Source organism: Stylophora pistillata, chromosome 8 (genome assembly GCF_964205215.1).
Source record: "Stylophora pistillata chromosome 8, jaStyPist1.2, whole genome shotgun sequence".
In the NCBI taxonomy this organism is placed as follows: Eukaryota; Metazoa; Cnidaria; class Anthozoa; order Scleractinia; family Pocilloporidae; genus Stylophora; species Stylophora pistillata.
Genome location: NC_142526.1, coordinates 11,685,950 through 11,702,602, shown reverse-complemented (window position 1 = coordinate 11,702,602; position 16,653 = coordinate 11,685,950). Strand labels below are relative to the sequence as shown.

At 36.8% G+C, this 16,653-nt stretch overlaps 1 protein-coding gene, 1 long non-coding RNA gene and 1 pseudogene across 7 annotated transcripts in view; 1 reads left to right on the top strand and 2 right to left on the bottom strand.

The window, feature by feature from the left end:
• Window positions 1–16,575, top strand: part of LOC111328746 (uncharacterized) — a 40,485-nt gene extending 23,910 nt beyond the window's left edge. For 2 of the 6 annotated variants that reach the window (XM_088731708.1, XM_088731707.1), the window contains exons 3-8: window positions 7,119–8,584; window positions 9,581–11,901; window positions 12,220–12,347; window positions 13,622–13,742; window positions 13,972–14,054; window positions 15,197–16,575. In XM_088731708.1, coding sequence (XP_088587834.1) covers window positions 7,189–8,584; window positions 9,581–11,901; window positions 12,220–12,347; window positions 13,622–13,742; window positions 13,972–14,054; window positions 15,197–15,248 — 4,101 coding nt within the window. In that variant the 5' untranslated portion in view covers window positions 7,119–7,188 and the 3' untranslated portion in view covers window positions 15,249–16,575. Of the gene's footprint in view, window positions 1–2,139; window positions 2,228–5,878; window positions 8,585–9,580; window positions 11,902–12,219; window positions 12,348–13,621; window positions 13,743–13,971; window positions 14,055–15,196 lie in introns of those variants that run through there. The other 4 variants (XR_015991174.1, XM_088731709.1, XM_088731710.1 and 1 more) reach the window with 4 other exon arrangements.
• LOC111328764 (uncharacterized) lies at window positions 141–1,008 on the bottom strand (annotated as a pseudogene).
• On the bottom strand, window positions 2,626–5,879 carry LOC148724990 (uncharacterized). Its single transcript, XR_015991192.1, has 2 exons — window positions 5,711–5,879; window positions 2,626–3,807 (listed from the first exon to the last, which is right to left on the bottom strand). It is a non-coding gene; the product is annotated as an uncharacterized LOC148724990 (long non-coding RNA).
• Window positions 16,576–16,653: the final 78 nt, after the last annotated feature.

Sequence of the window (16,653 nt, the reverse complement as noted above, 5' to 3'; positions counted from 1 at the left end):
ACTTTATTTGATAACGCAGGTTAAAATTTGTGCAACTTTACAGCTGATGTGGACCTGCCTAAACTAATTAGTCTATAATTATATAAGATACAGATATGATAAAATTTATAAGTTGAATAAATTAAGTAAACGATAAAATTTTAGTTATAGTGAAAATTTAGTTTCATGTTTTGTATAACATTACCTCCCTTTTCAAAATTAATATTCATGACAGTTTGCTTGGATTGTTTTAAGTTATATTTAAAACAGAAAAATTTGGAGAATCTTGAAGATTATCCGGAAGTGCATTCCATGCTACTGCAGATCTATGAGCAAAGGACCTATGACCCAGTTCAGTTTTGGGCCTATTAAGTACAACATTCAGGGATTTCCTTAGGTTATAGCTGTTAGAGTTCTTGGTCACCAAACAATTAATTTCCTGCAACCCTAAATTATAATAAGCATTATATGTAATAGTTAAGATACGTAGCTTATAAAAATACTCTAAAGGCATCCAGCCAACCTCAGAAAGTACATCATTATCCTCAAAACTATTTGGTATCTTATAAATCAGCCTGGCAGCCCTGATATGAATCATTTCTAGATCATTAAGCTTGGGTCCAGACCCCCAAATTACAACTCCATATAGAACACTTGGTATAACTATCCTATAGTAAAAAGTCTCCAAGATAGATGTACATAGGAAATTTATACGTCTCAACATTTTAACTTTGGCATTAAATACAGATCTAGCCAATGCAACATGCTGAGACCAAGAGAGTTTATCATCAGTTGAAACCCCAAGGCAATTGGTAGAGGACACATACCGAATGGTGTCCACACCCCACTTCAGCTGTTTCAAAGGACCTATGAAGGGGGTAATACTTAAGACCACTGCCTCAGATTTACCTTCATGTAGAATCAGTCTGTTACTTTATGGTAAGCACTCAAGAAGCCAGGGTCGCTCACGGCTATCGCCTCGCGCATACATACATACACACGCACACACACACACATACATACATACATCTTTGTTTAACAATGCAGGTTAGAAGGATTGGCAAGACCGAAGTCCTGATGTGGACCTGCCTAACTACAAATTAAATACAATGACAATAAAATACATAATAAAATTTTTAAAAATTGGAAAACAGAGTGAAATTACTTCTTAAATACAATTCTAATCAGATAATATAAATACAAATCAATAATTAATTTACAATTAAAAATAGAGAAAGTCATCGTGTTTCATTGAAACACAGCAGGAATCTTTGGCAAAATTGAAGCTATTGAGAAGATGCTTGTTAGCCTTAAGCTTAATCTTAAACAATCTTAAGTTTGCACATTCCTTGACTCTTTACTTCGTGCTTAGCACCATAGTGTACGCTGTAGGAGTTTGGTCGGGCAGGACGGGAAAATGTCTGACTCAAGGTTTTAGCTACTAGTAGATAGATTTCCTACAACCCTGTTTTCATGTGTAGAGCAAACTTTACTACTTAGTCATTCTGCTAGATAAAGCAGAAAAGTTAATCAATATCTTTTGTTCACAACTAGAGCAAATACAGTACCTTCATTATGACGCCAAAAGCCGGTTTACTCTGAAATATCATTAAACAACTGTTTCATGCTTCAGCTTTCCTTTTACAAAGACAGAAAGCGATTTAAGATCGAGAAGTAATTTGATGAGTAAAATCCAATTTCGCCTCTAGCTAACAACCAATGCCATGCATTCAACCCCGTTTTGGGCCATCGGTCACTTTTTAAACCAATTGTAATTAACAAATGGTAAACACCACAGCGTACACCATTGAGTTACGGATGCACGCGGGAGGTTGCTAGGCACGAAAGAAGCGTAAGAGTCGCTCGAGGCGATAGCCGAGAGTGACTCTAGCTTCTTGAGTGCTTAGCAAACCTCCCAAGTGCATCCATAACTCAATAGTGTACGCTGTGGTGTTTACCATTTGTTTTATAACATAACATTGATACATTGTAGCTAAATTATTCCCTTTTATTTAACAAATCTTACGTGACCAGAAAAGGCAAGCGCGCGCGGAAATATATTCTTTAGCATTTGCTCACGTCAGCAGCGCACACCCATGGGCAAATGGGGGACGCTAAATTGACCAATCAGAGCGCGCGCTTTACTTTGGTTATGTTGTAAGAACGGATGGAGATCACCTGCCAAATTAACGCGTAGCGTTAGGTCTGTGTTACCGCGCTTCGATGCTGTGGCGTAGCTGTATCAAAGGTACTATTCCATTACGTAGTCACTCTGTTTTTCTTTCAGAATCGTCTAGGCGTTCCTAGTAATGGAATTTTTACTCGAAATGAAAAGACTTAGTATTTTGCTCCTTACTCACATTCTGCTCCTAACCAGCATAATTTTTGCTCCTAACTCGCACTTAAATGACAAACCCTCGACAAAGAAGCTTTCACTTCCACAGTTATAAGCGTGATGTCTGCTAACTAGTCTCAAACGTTGGGGTAATAATTATAAGCATGATGTCTGCTAGCTAGTCTCAAATGTTGGGGTAATAATTATAGGCATGATGTCTGCTAACTAGTCTCAAACGTTGGCGTGATGCAATTTTTTTCTTGAATTTCTTGCAAGCTAGTTACTGAGGATAGTATGTATATTGACATTAATTATATTTACGATCTGTATTTCATTCTCCTTTGCTTCTGCTCTATGGTTTTGCTTTTGTTGTACAGCCTCGTAAACGATAAATGATAGAAACTACAATAAAATTGATAGATATTGTTAAAGGGAGGGAAAGTACCTGAACGTTTCGTTGCCTTGAAAAAAATTTATTATTTGAATTGCCTTAAGCGGACATGTAGTCCTCGAGTTTGCACACCTAGAAACCACCTCTTTGCAATCCAACAACTTTACCAAAACCTTACGTAACAAACCAAAGGTGTGATTCTTACATTAAACAGAAATTTTTCAATTATTGTTAGGGTAAAAACAACGTATCGAGAATTGGCGTCTTCGATGGCAGAGAAATCTAGAAACTCGCCACAAAATTAATATTGATCGAACTCCCTTCTCAAGGCGTTTGTGCGGTCGAAGGTGTCAAATTTTGTTGTGAACCGCAGTCTTCCACTTGTCTGCTCGATCAAGCTAGATAAATAGGAGTTTCACTACAATAAGAGGGCTTTTTTCCTACGAGGGCCACGCTCGAAAGCTGAATTTTTAATTTGTGTACTCGAAACTATTTTGCTCCTACCTGGAGATCGTGTTCAAATTGCTAGTGGCGTACTTCCATATGCCCGCTTTGGTTTCACCATTTCAGCCTATATGTTTCAATCAGAGGGTAAAAAGATATTTAGAAAACAAAACCGAGTCTCTTTCAAACTAAATCTTCACTGCAAACCGTAGATCGATGTCATCCCTCAAGTACTCAATGCGTCCAGTCTTCCCACTGAAAGTTCACTGAGCACAGTTAACGAAACGTTGCATTTCAGTCCAGGGGACCTCCATCTACCATGGAAAACATATTCATGGACTTCTTCGATCAAAATTATCCTTTAAGTTCCTTCTCCATACTGGAAGAGCTTTGCCTCCCCTCCAGCCCGCTAACTCAGGCATAAGCTAGTGAGCTGCCTGTCACACGGTGATGTCCTTCCTTATATAATATGACTGCAAATCTTGGTATCTTGAAATGGATTTTTTTTTTATTTACAACAATACGTAAAGGCAGGTGATTGGTTGGCTTAAAATCATGAGAGTGGTGGAGCCATTGACTGAGTTATGATCACGTGTCTGTCACAGTTTTCACCTGGTGCCCCATGCATAGGTGGTTTTGCATTAAGGACAGCTGTGGACTTGAAGGAAAATATTTTAATACCAAACAGTTATGGATGATAGTTTCGAAATTTTGTTCTCGGAAAGATTGAAAATATTTTTCTGTGACAATCATAATTGACCTTTAAAAACCCTTTAACTGTCTCTGTGCAGTTTATGTTGTTGGACAGTGATTATTTTCTGCGCTCTGCTTAAGGCATGATATGCTATTATTATCTGCCCTTCATTGCAGCTTTCAAGCCTAAACAAGAGAGTAACATTTCACAACTAAAACTAAGTGGTGTGATTGTTAATGGTTTTAGGCAACTACTATGTTATTAACTTGGACTATTTCTTTTGTGGGCAAGGTTGGCACAACTCTAAAGTTATTTTTTGACCTGGAATTGAATGTGAAGTTTCTTGTGACCAAAGTGATTCAAGGGAATTGCATGACACAGTTGCCAGCAATGGGCTCACAGAGATGTGCTAAACTAGAACAAATTATTCTTGAAAGAGCTCAGTTTGACAAAGTTTTTGGAGGAAAAGACTGGGGTAAAAAGTGTGGATAACAAATCCTGTATCACCTCTCAGGGCTCGAATTTAATTTTTTGATCACTAACCCTTCGGGTTAGTAGACGTCCTTTTCATTAACCAAATTATAAAGTTTGGTATCCAAGCTGACAAGTTTCGATATCTCAAATATTGAACATTTCGATAATAATGACTAGGACAAATTAAAGAGTAGCTGAAATTACATGGTGACCTGAAAACTGTTGACAATTATGCACCTATTTTATTTCCCTCGCGTTTGCTGTGATTAGTCAAGAACAGTACGTCTACAGCACATTCTCTAAAAAGAGATTAAGTTCATTTAACAATTTGAGTATTCTAAGTTTTCCTCTGAGTGTTGGGTCTACACATGTTCTGTCCCGAAGTCCACCAATGTTTAAATATGTTAGAAAATTTTACTAACCATGTCGGGTTAGTTGGACACATTTTTAGTAACCAAATGTCGAAAATTACTAACCAATGGTTAACGGGTTACTGTTAATTTCGAGCCCTGCCTCTCGAAAGATTGGTGATCACTAGTACGCAAGTATATGGTCTTTATCCATGTTTACTTAAAACAAAAATCTGCGTTTTCTACTTGCTTTAGGTAGAAATACATGTGTTAATTCAAATGTAGTCAAACAAAATATATTTCTTACTGAGGTAGATGATTGCTTTGCGATAGGTCAACAAGAAGTGATAGACCGTGTTGATAACAACTTTGTATAATTTATCACTCAAGGTTCATAAACCAAATTGGTGAACTATGCAGGATTGAGATCACAGCAATACTGAAATTTAGAAGTTATTCAATGATTTAAAGCATAAAATCTGAGAAACTCTGCAATATTGTGAACCTTACAAATTTCCCCCTTACTATGAGTGGTAACTTTTCATTTAAATTTTTGTATCAGTAAAGAGATTGTAGGAGAAGTGTGTTTTATAAAAATTGCAGAATCAACCTTTTTTGTACGTTTTGTCATGAACTCTACTGCAACAACAATTTCGGTATCATTTGTGTATAGGAAAGTTCTGCCATCGATATTTTCACTCAAGTGATCACTATTTGAAAAGGGTAACACATTACAGCTTCAATTATTGTTGCTATTTGAAACACAATAACTATAACCTGTCACCGAGTTTACCACACAACAGAACTTAAAGCTGGTTGATTGAGGTTTAACTGGCAAACAGATGTAATTTTTGTGTTTTTAAGCAAACAGAGGCATGTGTAAGGAAATTGCTGAGTGTGTTCCCTTTGTTGTTTTGGTTTGTAAATTAATATTTTTTCTGTCTCCCTTCTCATTTGACTTTGATTATAGCATTAAGAACAAACTCCTTGGGAGACAACTTTCTTATCTAATTGTGATGTTATTAGACTGCACATTTCCTTACACTGTATTCTTTCTTCATCGAACATAAAACCACTGCTAGCTCCCTGGTGTTCCATTACTTCAACAGTACCACAAGCCTCAATGAATTATGGCAGGGTGCCAGTTTAAGAACATTCCAGCCATTCAAGACTTAGGTCATATCTGTAGTTGATCACTCTCTAGTTAATTCCACTCATAAAGGATTTACATTTGCATAATTTGTATTCAAAGATTTAGGCATTCATGTATAAATTTATGAGCTAGAATTTTGAATGGCTATTTTTGCATTAAATATCAGTCTGTTCATGTTTTCAAAGATGCAAATTAGTTCTATTAATGGTGTATTTAAATTGTTGCATCACCAAACAGTAACAAAATAGTCCACATAAAAATTTGTTTTGATAGAAATGATAACAATGTTCTTGATGAATCTAATTGGCACAGTCCAACAATGAATTGTTGCTTGACCAAAGTCACTTAACAAGTCTCTGTGATGTTATTGTCTTGTATGATTAAAATAGTGATCCTCCAGCTCATTTTAAGTGCCTTAGAGTAGTACATGTGTGAATTCGAGGAGATGAGGCTTTGCGTCGTGAAAGAATGTTTGAAGGAGAGAAAATCTACACTCCAGGTGTATTAATAATAAAATTGTGTGGTTTTATTTTAAGTCAGATACATTTAACCTTAGAAACCTCTAAAAGTCACCATCATCTAATTTGTCCTCACTGTAAAAAGCTGAATCTTTCATTAAGATCATGAAAATAAAGTAAATCATTACCAATCTTCTGTCATTACCAGAGGAAATGTATAGAGAATAGTGCAGAGAATATATTGTTAGCACTGTTAGGGTGTAAAGGGTTAATGATTTTTTTGACTTGTTTTAGCTGACCCTTTCTCTCTTGAATATTCTTGGATACACACAGTAAAATTACATATAGTTTGAAGTGATTATTAGCTACACAAAGATCTTGGCACGGTATTGCCTCACTTCAATTTACTTATAGTTGCAAGGAATAAAAAGCATTGCAGTTGCCAACATTGGTTGGCTTTCTTTTTTTTACACCTGGGTGGGTGACTTGTAGACCTTAGTATTCAATGTAAAAGGATGAGAACAGTGAAAAACTATTTTCATGATTGGGTCGTGTTTTGAGTTGAATTTTTGGTCGGGATTACTTTGCAAGGTGTGTTTAGAAATGTACAAATAATTGAACACTAAAAATGTGATTTGAAAAAAAACCGGCCTCTGTTTTCATTCTTTGTCTTACCTTTTGACCCTTTGTCAGTTTACTTTTTATGTATTATTTTTGGAGGTGTACATGTTTATTTGGTTGAAAGAAAAGGAAAGGTAAGCAAATTTGAGAGGGTCATTTTGTTATTGAGGTTTCACTTGAGCATGTTTGTGATGAGTGTGATTTTACTTGACTGTTTAGGGAGTAAAAGAACATTGAATATTTGGCTGAACAATTGAATTTGGTGAAGCTGAAGAACCTTGGACCAGCCATGAATTGGAATACCCCTGGAGCAGAGGCATTTCCTCCCAAGGTACTCAACTTTTACAGACTTGTTTTTTTTGTGGTCCATATTTTACCACAAGTGATGCAAGAAGTGTGGAAGAAGTTGATGGACCTTTCACTGACCTTTCATAGCTTTGATGCTGCTCAAGCTGTGAGAGATGTTGGCCCTGTAAAAAATGGTACTGTGATCCACCTTGAAAGAGATTGTGCAACTCTGTTTGAAGCCATCCTCAATACTAAAGTTCATGCTCAACCAAGTAAGTCAGGAGAGTTGAGTTCATTATATGAGTTGTATGTCAAACCTCCCAGTGGAAAATTCCATGACAGTATTCAAAGTCCCACAGGAAACAAAGCAGAGACAGTAGCTTTAGTGGTAGATCAACTTCGTTTGTTACGGAATGCAATTTTTCGAGAAGCTAATACTGAAATGATTGATGAGGACAAATTTGATCACCTCATAACATTAGCACGAGATACCTTCAATGCTCTTGACCTAGATGGTTCCCTGATTGACAAGTTTGTTAAGTTGAGTGAAGAAGACTTTCCCACAGAGAAATGTAAGCAATTGCAAGAGCGATTAAAGGCAGAAAGCTATTATGCAGGACAGATCAAGGATTTGAGTGATAACTTAATTGAGGTTAAATCTGAAGATCAAAGTGAGACTTGCACACCTAACTTTCAGTGCATGTGTGATGAGCAACATGATGAATCATTGTTGTCAGTTGGTGCAACAGCATCCCTGAACTCGCTTCCTGCAAGTCCCAGTGATGCAAAAGCAAAACTAGATTACCCCCCAAAGTGGTCACCATCTGCATCCACTGAATTAAAAGAGAACGCTTACCACACTAGAACTTCATTTGATAGTTCAGCAAAGCAATTAGCAGACCATGAGGGGATGTCAAGAAATGAAGAAGGTTTAAAGAAAAAAGAGGATCACAATGACACAGAAAATGTCTCTGTGGATGATGGCATTGAGAAGAGTGACCAAGAGGGCCAACAGAGTGAACAGTGTAATGGCACATGCCCATGCTGTCAAAGAAATAGTGCTGTCATTAGCCAATGCTATGACAGAGTCAGTGCTTCTAACAGCATAATTATTCAGTTACAAGATGATATTACTGCCTATCAGGATCGTTGCCGTAAACAAGAGGATGAAATAAGTCAGTTGAAAGAGAAATTGATTAAAACTGAAGAGGAAAAACAAGGACTTGAAGCTGAGGTGGGACGGCAGTTGTTCCTTGAAAGTAAAGAAAAGCGTCGTACTGAGAAGATTTTTCAGTGGTTAGATGAACATGCCCATGAGCAGAGTATGCTTGTCAAAGCGAGAGGGGCATCTTATGAAGGGGAACTACTTCATGGTGCAGGTTCCATTGACAGATCAGGTAAAAAATTACACTTAAGTTGAAAAATTGTGAACATTTTCTTCTGACTTTGTGTAAACAGAAGCCATACCTTCCTGTAATCATTCCTGACACTTTCTGATGAAAGGGCAAGTTATTTTAAAAATTTAATAGGTACAAGATTAAGGACTTGCTTTAGAAAATTAATTTTACCTGTTGATTTATGTGTCAAATCAAGAATATCATGGAAAGAAATGATTTTCCTTTCTGGAAATGATTTCTGATCATGAATGCAGGAAAATGCATCTCTGTAACTTCAGGATTTCAAATTTTTTGGGGGATCATGCCCCCCCCCTCCCTACTCAAGGAGACAAGGCCTTTTGGGTCTTGAGTTATATACAGTGGGTATGCTCAGGTGCAAAATCCACATACCCTCCTCCTCCAAACCTTAATGGAACCCCTGAAACTTCCATTGCACTTTACTCAATTGGGAATCACAGTAGTTTCTCAGTTTCAATGTGGCACTTACATGAAGGGAGGCCTTTATTTAAGTTGATAGGGTGCATGACATGATATGCTGTGTGAAGGTGTAGTCTGATCGTCCCGGTGACTGTAGTCCTGAGAAGGACTGTTGTCGGTGGTAGTGACTGACGTTTTGATAACCTGTGCAGAAGTCATCATCAGAGTCAAGTGAATAATTGTTGTCAGTAGAATGTTCTTATTCCAGTTCGTGATATGCTGTGTCTATAGATATTTGGTAAATTACTGCAAAAAAAAAAAAAACAAACAAAAACAAAAACAAAAACAAAAAAAAAAGAGAAAAAGAAGTCATTTGTATCTCTACGTTATTGGACTTTATTTTGATTAAAAAATATGAGTAATACCAAATCTCTTGAATGAGATTCTTGAGTAAGTAGAGCTACACTTTTCAGGATAAGGATATGTTTTGCTTTGATTTTGTTATGGAAATTTTGGAGATAATTGATTTGTTGGGATACAGTATGTTTTAGTAAGAATATAATTCTTTTCATCTTGCAGAGCAACTTATTACTTCAAGCGATGAAAATGGAGATTTTTTTGGGAGAGACACTTTTTCTTGTTTAGAAGGAAATCTGGGAGATGAAGGGCCTGATAGGTCCTTAAATGAAGCTGATGAAACTTTTGATGAATTGGAAGAATATGGAGAAAGTAGTGAAACTAGTGTATGTAACTATTCCAATGGAAACACATATAACAATGGTAGTGATTTTACATCCTCTAATTTAAATGCAAATGATTTACCTGACTCAAATTCTGTTACTTGCATTAGTAATTCAAGATTATCAACTGAGAGTTGTGATTCAGTTTCTAGTTTATCACAGTCATCAATCAATTCTGCTGATAATGCACTGCCATCAACTGAAGATTCATGCTCAATTACTACTACACTGAATTTTGATCAGGCTGGAAAAGCTTGGGAGAGTTCGGGCAAAAATGTGTTCGATGTCATGAGTAGTGGTATGGAGAACCAAGAAAGGTCTTTGTCATCATTCATAGCAAATAAAGATTTTGAAAGTGAAGAGGTGAAAAGCGGGTGTGCTGCAAACTGTGCAAGAGAAAGGGAAGACCTAACTAGCTTTACTGGTTTTTGCAATGGTGATCTTGTAGATGGTCCTGTCAGTATTCCAAATAGAACTCAAGGTAGTTTAAAGCAAGTAGCAGTACCTAGTGCAAATCAAGGTCCACTTCCACATAGAGATACAACTCAGAACCAAAATCTCTCAGGTGCAGTGACTGCTGACCAAATAGATACAGTAATAAGTCAGGGTGATTGTTACTCAAGCAATCAGTCAAATAAATGGGAACATTCAGGGGCCAGACCAAGAGACAGACCCCCCAAAGGAAGTAGATCCTCAGAACCAACTTCGCTCTACTCCTCATTGGTTGACCTGGTTCCTCGACAAGTTTCGGGAGTGGCCAATGCATTCTTAGCAAGACATTCTGAAGACAAAGATCTTCATGAAAGTTTGTATTACAATGATGCAGAGAGGATGTTGGGTGAAGAAGTTTCATTACAAGGAGCTAATTCTTATATAGGGGGCATGTCAAACTTGGCGAACTTAAACAGAGCAAAACTGTACCCAGGTGACTGTCAAGTTGTTCCAAGGCCAGATCCAACATATTACCCATCATATTCTTCAGTGTTTCCTCTGACTGGTGGAGCATCTATCAGAGGAAATGGTGAAGATGGCAACTTATTACTTAATAGCATATTTAATTGTAATTCAGTACTTCTACCTGGATCCTTATACAGTTATGTTGGAGGTAATACGAGCACAACACAAACTGATATGAGCACTAATTATGTAGCAAATGACTTTGCACTAGACACAAGAGAGCCTCAACTACTCCAAGATGAGCAATTTTCATCTTTGCATAGGAGTGATATTTTACTGTCAGGGCTCACTGGCTCAAGATTGACTTCTGATGTTACAGGGATTACAGGAACTCAAATGACACATTCTGTACTTGGTACTCAAAATAATTTAGGGTTGACTGGGACCACATCAATTTTACCCTCAGAGTCTTTGCAAATGCAAGCATCTGGTAGTGCTCAAACTTATGGTAACCAGCCAAATGCTTCAACAGTTGTTCTAACTTCATCTTTAGCAGCAAGGGCTGATGGATCTGACAGCATACTATTATCAGGGTTAGAACCCAGTAGAAGTACTAATATGTCACCAGTCTCTTTAATCAGGAATGGTGTGAATACATCAGGGCAAAGAATTGTAAACAATGCATTGAACACAGTTGGTGGTCATTTGGCCTCTGGAACCTATAGAGAAGGAAACAGTAATGGCATTTCTTCAGACTCTTGCTTAACATCTGGTGCTAATATAGGAGGAGATCAAGATCAACATTCTGGCCAGTCTGAGGGTTCAGCACCCAATAGGAACTATGGCATTGAGTCAGGGGAGTCCACTGACAACTCCTTGCTTGAATTGGAACAGCGTGTGGAAGAAGCATGTGCTATGGTTGAAAGAGTGCTTCGAGAAAGAGAAGAAAGAGAAGAGTTTGGACGAGAAATTGAAAGAAAAGAGCATGAAATACGAGCAGAAAGAGCACGGAAGAAGAGAGAAAGAGAGGCAAGGGAGCTTGAGGAAGCCAGAGGGTGGCCTCAACAGCAGGAACCAGTTACTGGACAGTCTTTGTGGCTTTGTGAACATTACCAACGTCATTGTAGAGTTCGTTTTCCTTGCTGTACCAACTTCTATTCATGCCACCGTTGCCATAACAATTCCAAAGAATGTGACAATGAGGAAGCTAAAGCAAGTCATGCAACTCACCTTAAATGCAGCTATTGTCATCATGAACAAGAGGTAAATAAAGGCTTTTTTGTTGCATTGTAAGTCATAACTATTATTGGTAAATTTTGAAGTTTTTTCAAGCTGCACTGTGGATTATATTCACTGCACTCTAGTCCATATGTTTGGTGTTTAAAACATCACAGGTTGCCACACAATTGGCAACAAAAATGGATAATCTTAAGGCACTGCTCTCTGTTATAATAGTAATGAGATAAATTTGTGCCAATGCATCATTTTAACTGATCCTACAAGTGATATACTGTAATTTACCTGGTGAAACTAAATTATTTTCCCAATCAGCAAATAAACTTTTTCTCCCTTTTTTTTCAGATTGGTGAAGACAGTGCCAAGTGTCGTAGCTGTGGAGCAAAGGTGTCAGCTTATTTTTGTGGAATCTGCAAGCATTTTACAAGCATTGACAAAAACCCCTATCATTGTGAGAAATGTGGGATATGTAGGTAAGTTACCTTTTAGACAGAATTTTGAAGAATCACTCTCAGATTAAGTTGGCTGGTTTACAGTTGACTCACCCACTGACCAACTCACACATTCCAACTGACACACATAATGAACCAACTTGCACATCTTAATAGATATACTCACACACCCTTAATGTTATCTAGAGATCCATGGAACTTTTTTGAGTAGTTATTGAGCTTTTAGATGTTGTTGACCACATGAAAATTGAGGTGGGCTAACACACATGTTAATAGCCAGTGTTGATTACAGGAAAATGCATACCAGACAAATTTTGAGAAAAGAAAAAATTACTTCTATGAACTTGTCCCACATACTTCATGAATATTTGCTTGACTTCTCCTCCTTTCTGAAATCCAAACCTTTATACTTTCGAACATATTGTGACTCTAACCTTTCTTGCTCAATATATGACAGGCAGATTGAGCACTTCATGTGGAGAATTGTTAGATCCAAAATGCAAAGCTTACACAAGTTGGAGATTTTCATGCACTTAGTAATGTTTATCTGGCCAAATAGGCAGTATTGAAGCATGTAGGAAGGTGATTTTAAGCATGTGCAAGTATATTTTGTTACATGACTTGTGTAAGTTGGTTCATTATGTGTGCAAGTTGGCATGTGTGAATTGACTGGCTACTAGTTGGCTACAGCTTTATAATTTTATGTCCTAAATATGTATCACTGAGGAGTGTTGTAAAATGGATAAAATGCTATCCAAGAGTAATTACTGCCTCTACCAAATGAAGGGTGATTGCCCTTGGTATCCAAGGGCACCCACCATGTACAGTCAGCCACCAGATGAAACATTCCTCCTCTTGCTGTTAAATTCCTGCTACTTAGCATTGGGCACCTACTATAATGTAGATCATGGGAAATATTGAAAGGGTGTTGTGGGGTGGGGGAACCCCTAAAGTGGGCGGTACAAACTACCTAAGAGTGAAAGATAACCACTACTAGACCTTTTCTTAAATGCTGAGCTCCAATTTGAATAAAGTCATAATATTTCAACTGAGCCAGCACTTTTGGTATTAACTTGCTGAGCAAGAATGTGTACTTAGCCCTTAGTAGTGGTTTAGTTTGTTAATTTGTCTATTTGAAGTAGACATATTTGATGAAGTTCTTATGTTTCATCAAAGTTCATTACTCTGCCAATTTTTTGTTTTTGTCTGGTTGATTTTTTGTTTTTAGCTCCATAATTTTCCACATCAGTTTGTTCGTGTTACTGAAGAGTGATTCTTTTGTTGTCATTTCATAGGATACACAAAGACAAATCTTTCCATTGTGATGTGTGTAATGTATGTCTTGACAAGCGTCTGCAAGGAAAACACAAGTGTAGACCAGACTCTGGCCATGATGAATGTTGTATTTGTCTTGAGGTGAGCTGTTACCTTAAAAAATACCAAACCTTAGGTTGTTGGTTGTCATGCACATTTCCATCTTCAGTGCCTACCTGTTGTACTATTTACATAGTGTTTCTCTTTTTTTTCACCACAAAACATGACATGTGTGCAGCAACTACATTGCTTTTCCCACTACACAAGCACAAAATCATCCTATCTTACTTGTATCTTGATTGTTCTCTCTCTCTCTCTCTTGATAATGTAGGATGCATTCAGCGGATGTCAAATTTTACCCTGCTCGCACAAAGTTCATCGGGAATGTGCAATAGCTATGATACAAAATGGGATGTAAGTATCCCTATGATAATTTTTTCAATAACATACATAAATAAATGACTTGTAGATATGAATATACACGCATCAGCTTTTTGCATCAACTGATCTTCTTTTGTGGAACAGTTTTGGTTGCTGCCCCAGCTCTTACCTCTGTTTTAGCACTTGCTCCTAAATAGGGTTGAGGAAATGATGTGATGTTAGAATGATATCCTGTAGCTCTAACTACCATTTATTTGTGACACCTACTTGCTGGGTAATATACTGTTCTTGCAGGGTAATCATTGGGAGATCAAAGAAATGTGTTGCCACTTTGCAGAATTCCTCAGCTACATTGCAGATTTCTGGGTCCCATTTTCTGTGGCCTGAGCTATTTTTTGTTAATTTGTGGAGAACAATTCTCTGTCCCTCCATGCTATCCTCCTGGTAATATTTTTATGTGTGAAAAGCCTGTATGGTGGTACATTACATCTACTTGAACATCACTTCTTGGAGTTTAAGAATTGAAATTGACTGGGTTTGAAAGCCAGGGTTGTAAGTACAGGTGTACATGTAGAGGCTTGTTCTGGTAGTCTTGTTTTTCATGTAGGGTTGAGGTTTTGGTGATCTGATTAATAAACTCCTAGCTTGTGCCATTCTTGATCATCTTTTTATATCCATTGTTTTGGCTAATTTTAGCTATGCACTTTCAGTCTAAGGGGCATCTGAGTCCAATCATAGGGTTGTACAAAATTTTTTAGACCGATGTCATAAACGCAGTTTTATCTCATTTCCAGTTTTTATCAAGAACCTTTTAAACAAACAAGACCGAAACATTTTGAAGAAACTAAAGTCAACAGATTGCCACCCCTTGAAAGACCTCATTCCTGTCCAAAAGACATATGTACACAATCTTAGGAAAAAAGGCTGCGCACACCCGAAAATTAATACACAGCACTTTATGAACACCTTTGTAAATAGAATGATATTTAAGCTCCATTTATTGTGATGACATACTTTTTAATTCATAATATGTATGTAGATTTCTGTTGTAGTTTTTCCAAATTCATTGTAACATAAGATATGTAGTTTTATCTTATGATGGAATAAAGACTTTTATTATTATTATTATTATTATTATTATTATTATTAAGATCATGTTTGTTTTTATCTTTTAGTCGAACCTGTCCAGTTTGCCGACATCCATTATACAGCCCAGCTCCTGAGTGAATAGACTTTGAACAGTCCCTTCTCTTCTGGGAAGTCTTTTGTGTGCCCAAAAAAAAATCGGTGAAAACAAAAAGTGACTGGTGAGCTGAAATCAATTTTTTCACTTAATTTCTTTTCACTCGCATGACAGACTTTGCTGAGGAGGAGGGACTGCTTGTAGACTACTGAGTGAAAATCTACATTGAGGCATTCTCCAACAATGGTTTTACCACAGAGTAGAAAAGCAGATTTGGCAGTATTTTGCAAATTCTATGCTGACTACAGACTTAAAGGACAAGCCTCCCTTGAAGCAAGTAAAATGCAATAAGGAAATGATTTTCTTCCAAAGGAATCAAGAAATCACAGCACAGTGAATTTCATCACTTTAAGGAGCCAAGTAAGCTAGTCTTGGTGTAGAGACATTATGTGCAGTGGTAAATGTGTTATACCGTGATAACTGGACATTCTAGTATCTGATAATTATCTTAATCCTGTTTGTTTTTGAAATTTTTTTGGCCTCCAGCGGGATGTGTATTTGTCAGCTTCAAAGTCAATAATGCTGTTTATGATCACTAGGTGCCCAAATAATTTTTTTGATCTGATTAATTATTTTTCCTAACCCTTCAACTCCTACGATCTAGTAATTTAATTCTTCCCTCAAGCTAGTACATATTCTTATAAGTCGATCATGAGAATTTGGTGTTAGGTCAAGATAATGTCTACCTAATAAGTTAGAGTATTCTCATTACAAGTGTTCTGGGTGATTTATGACTTCTGAGTTTAATGTTTAATAAGACTTAAAATATGAATATAAATTTTTATCTTTTCAGTGTACTTTCCCAGTGTTCACATTCTGTACAGCTCAACTTTGGCTGATGCATTTGTTGAGATTCTCTGGCACATCAATTGTTGCAATTACTAGGCTATTCAATCTGTTATGAAGAAATGGCTATGTAAATCATTGTATTTAATGCATTTTTCGAGTTTCCATGTTTTTTCTTTTAATCCTTTATTAATAGTTATTTAAGGCCATAAGTTTACAAGGCTGTACGTTGCTTTGACAGACATTTAGAAGTTCATGTTTTGTTGTTAAAAGTGTCAAACCGAGTTTTTGAGCCAAATGCCTTTAGTAATTGGCCAGGCTATTAACTGTTGTATAGAAGGGAAGTTTGACTCATTTTCACAATTTTGAAAAATGTACCAAACCAAAACAGAATGAAGAAAAATGCAAATGAAAATTGTCAAGAAAAATTATTGCTTATTATAGTCAGAGATATATTTTTGATGAATTTAAAATATTTATATTTATTTATTGTCTTCATTAAATGGAATGTTGAGTTGACATACACCCAGTTGTGCCAATTGAATGTATACATTTAGTTTTTGACTGAAAAGGTTATGTATTTGGTGAGAAATATTTTCTCCT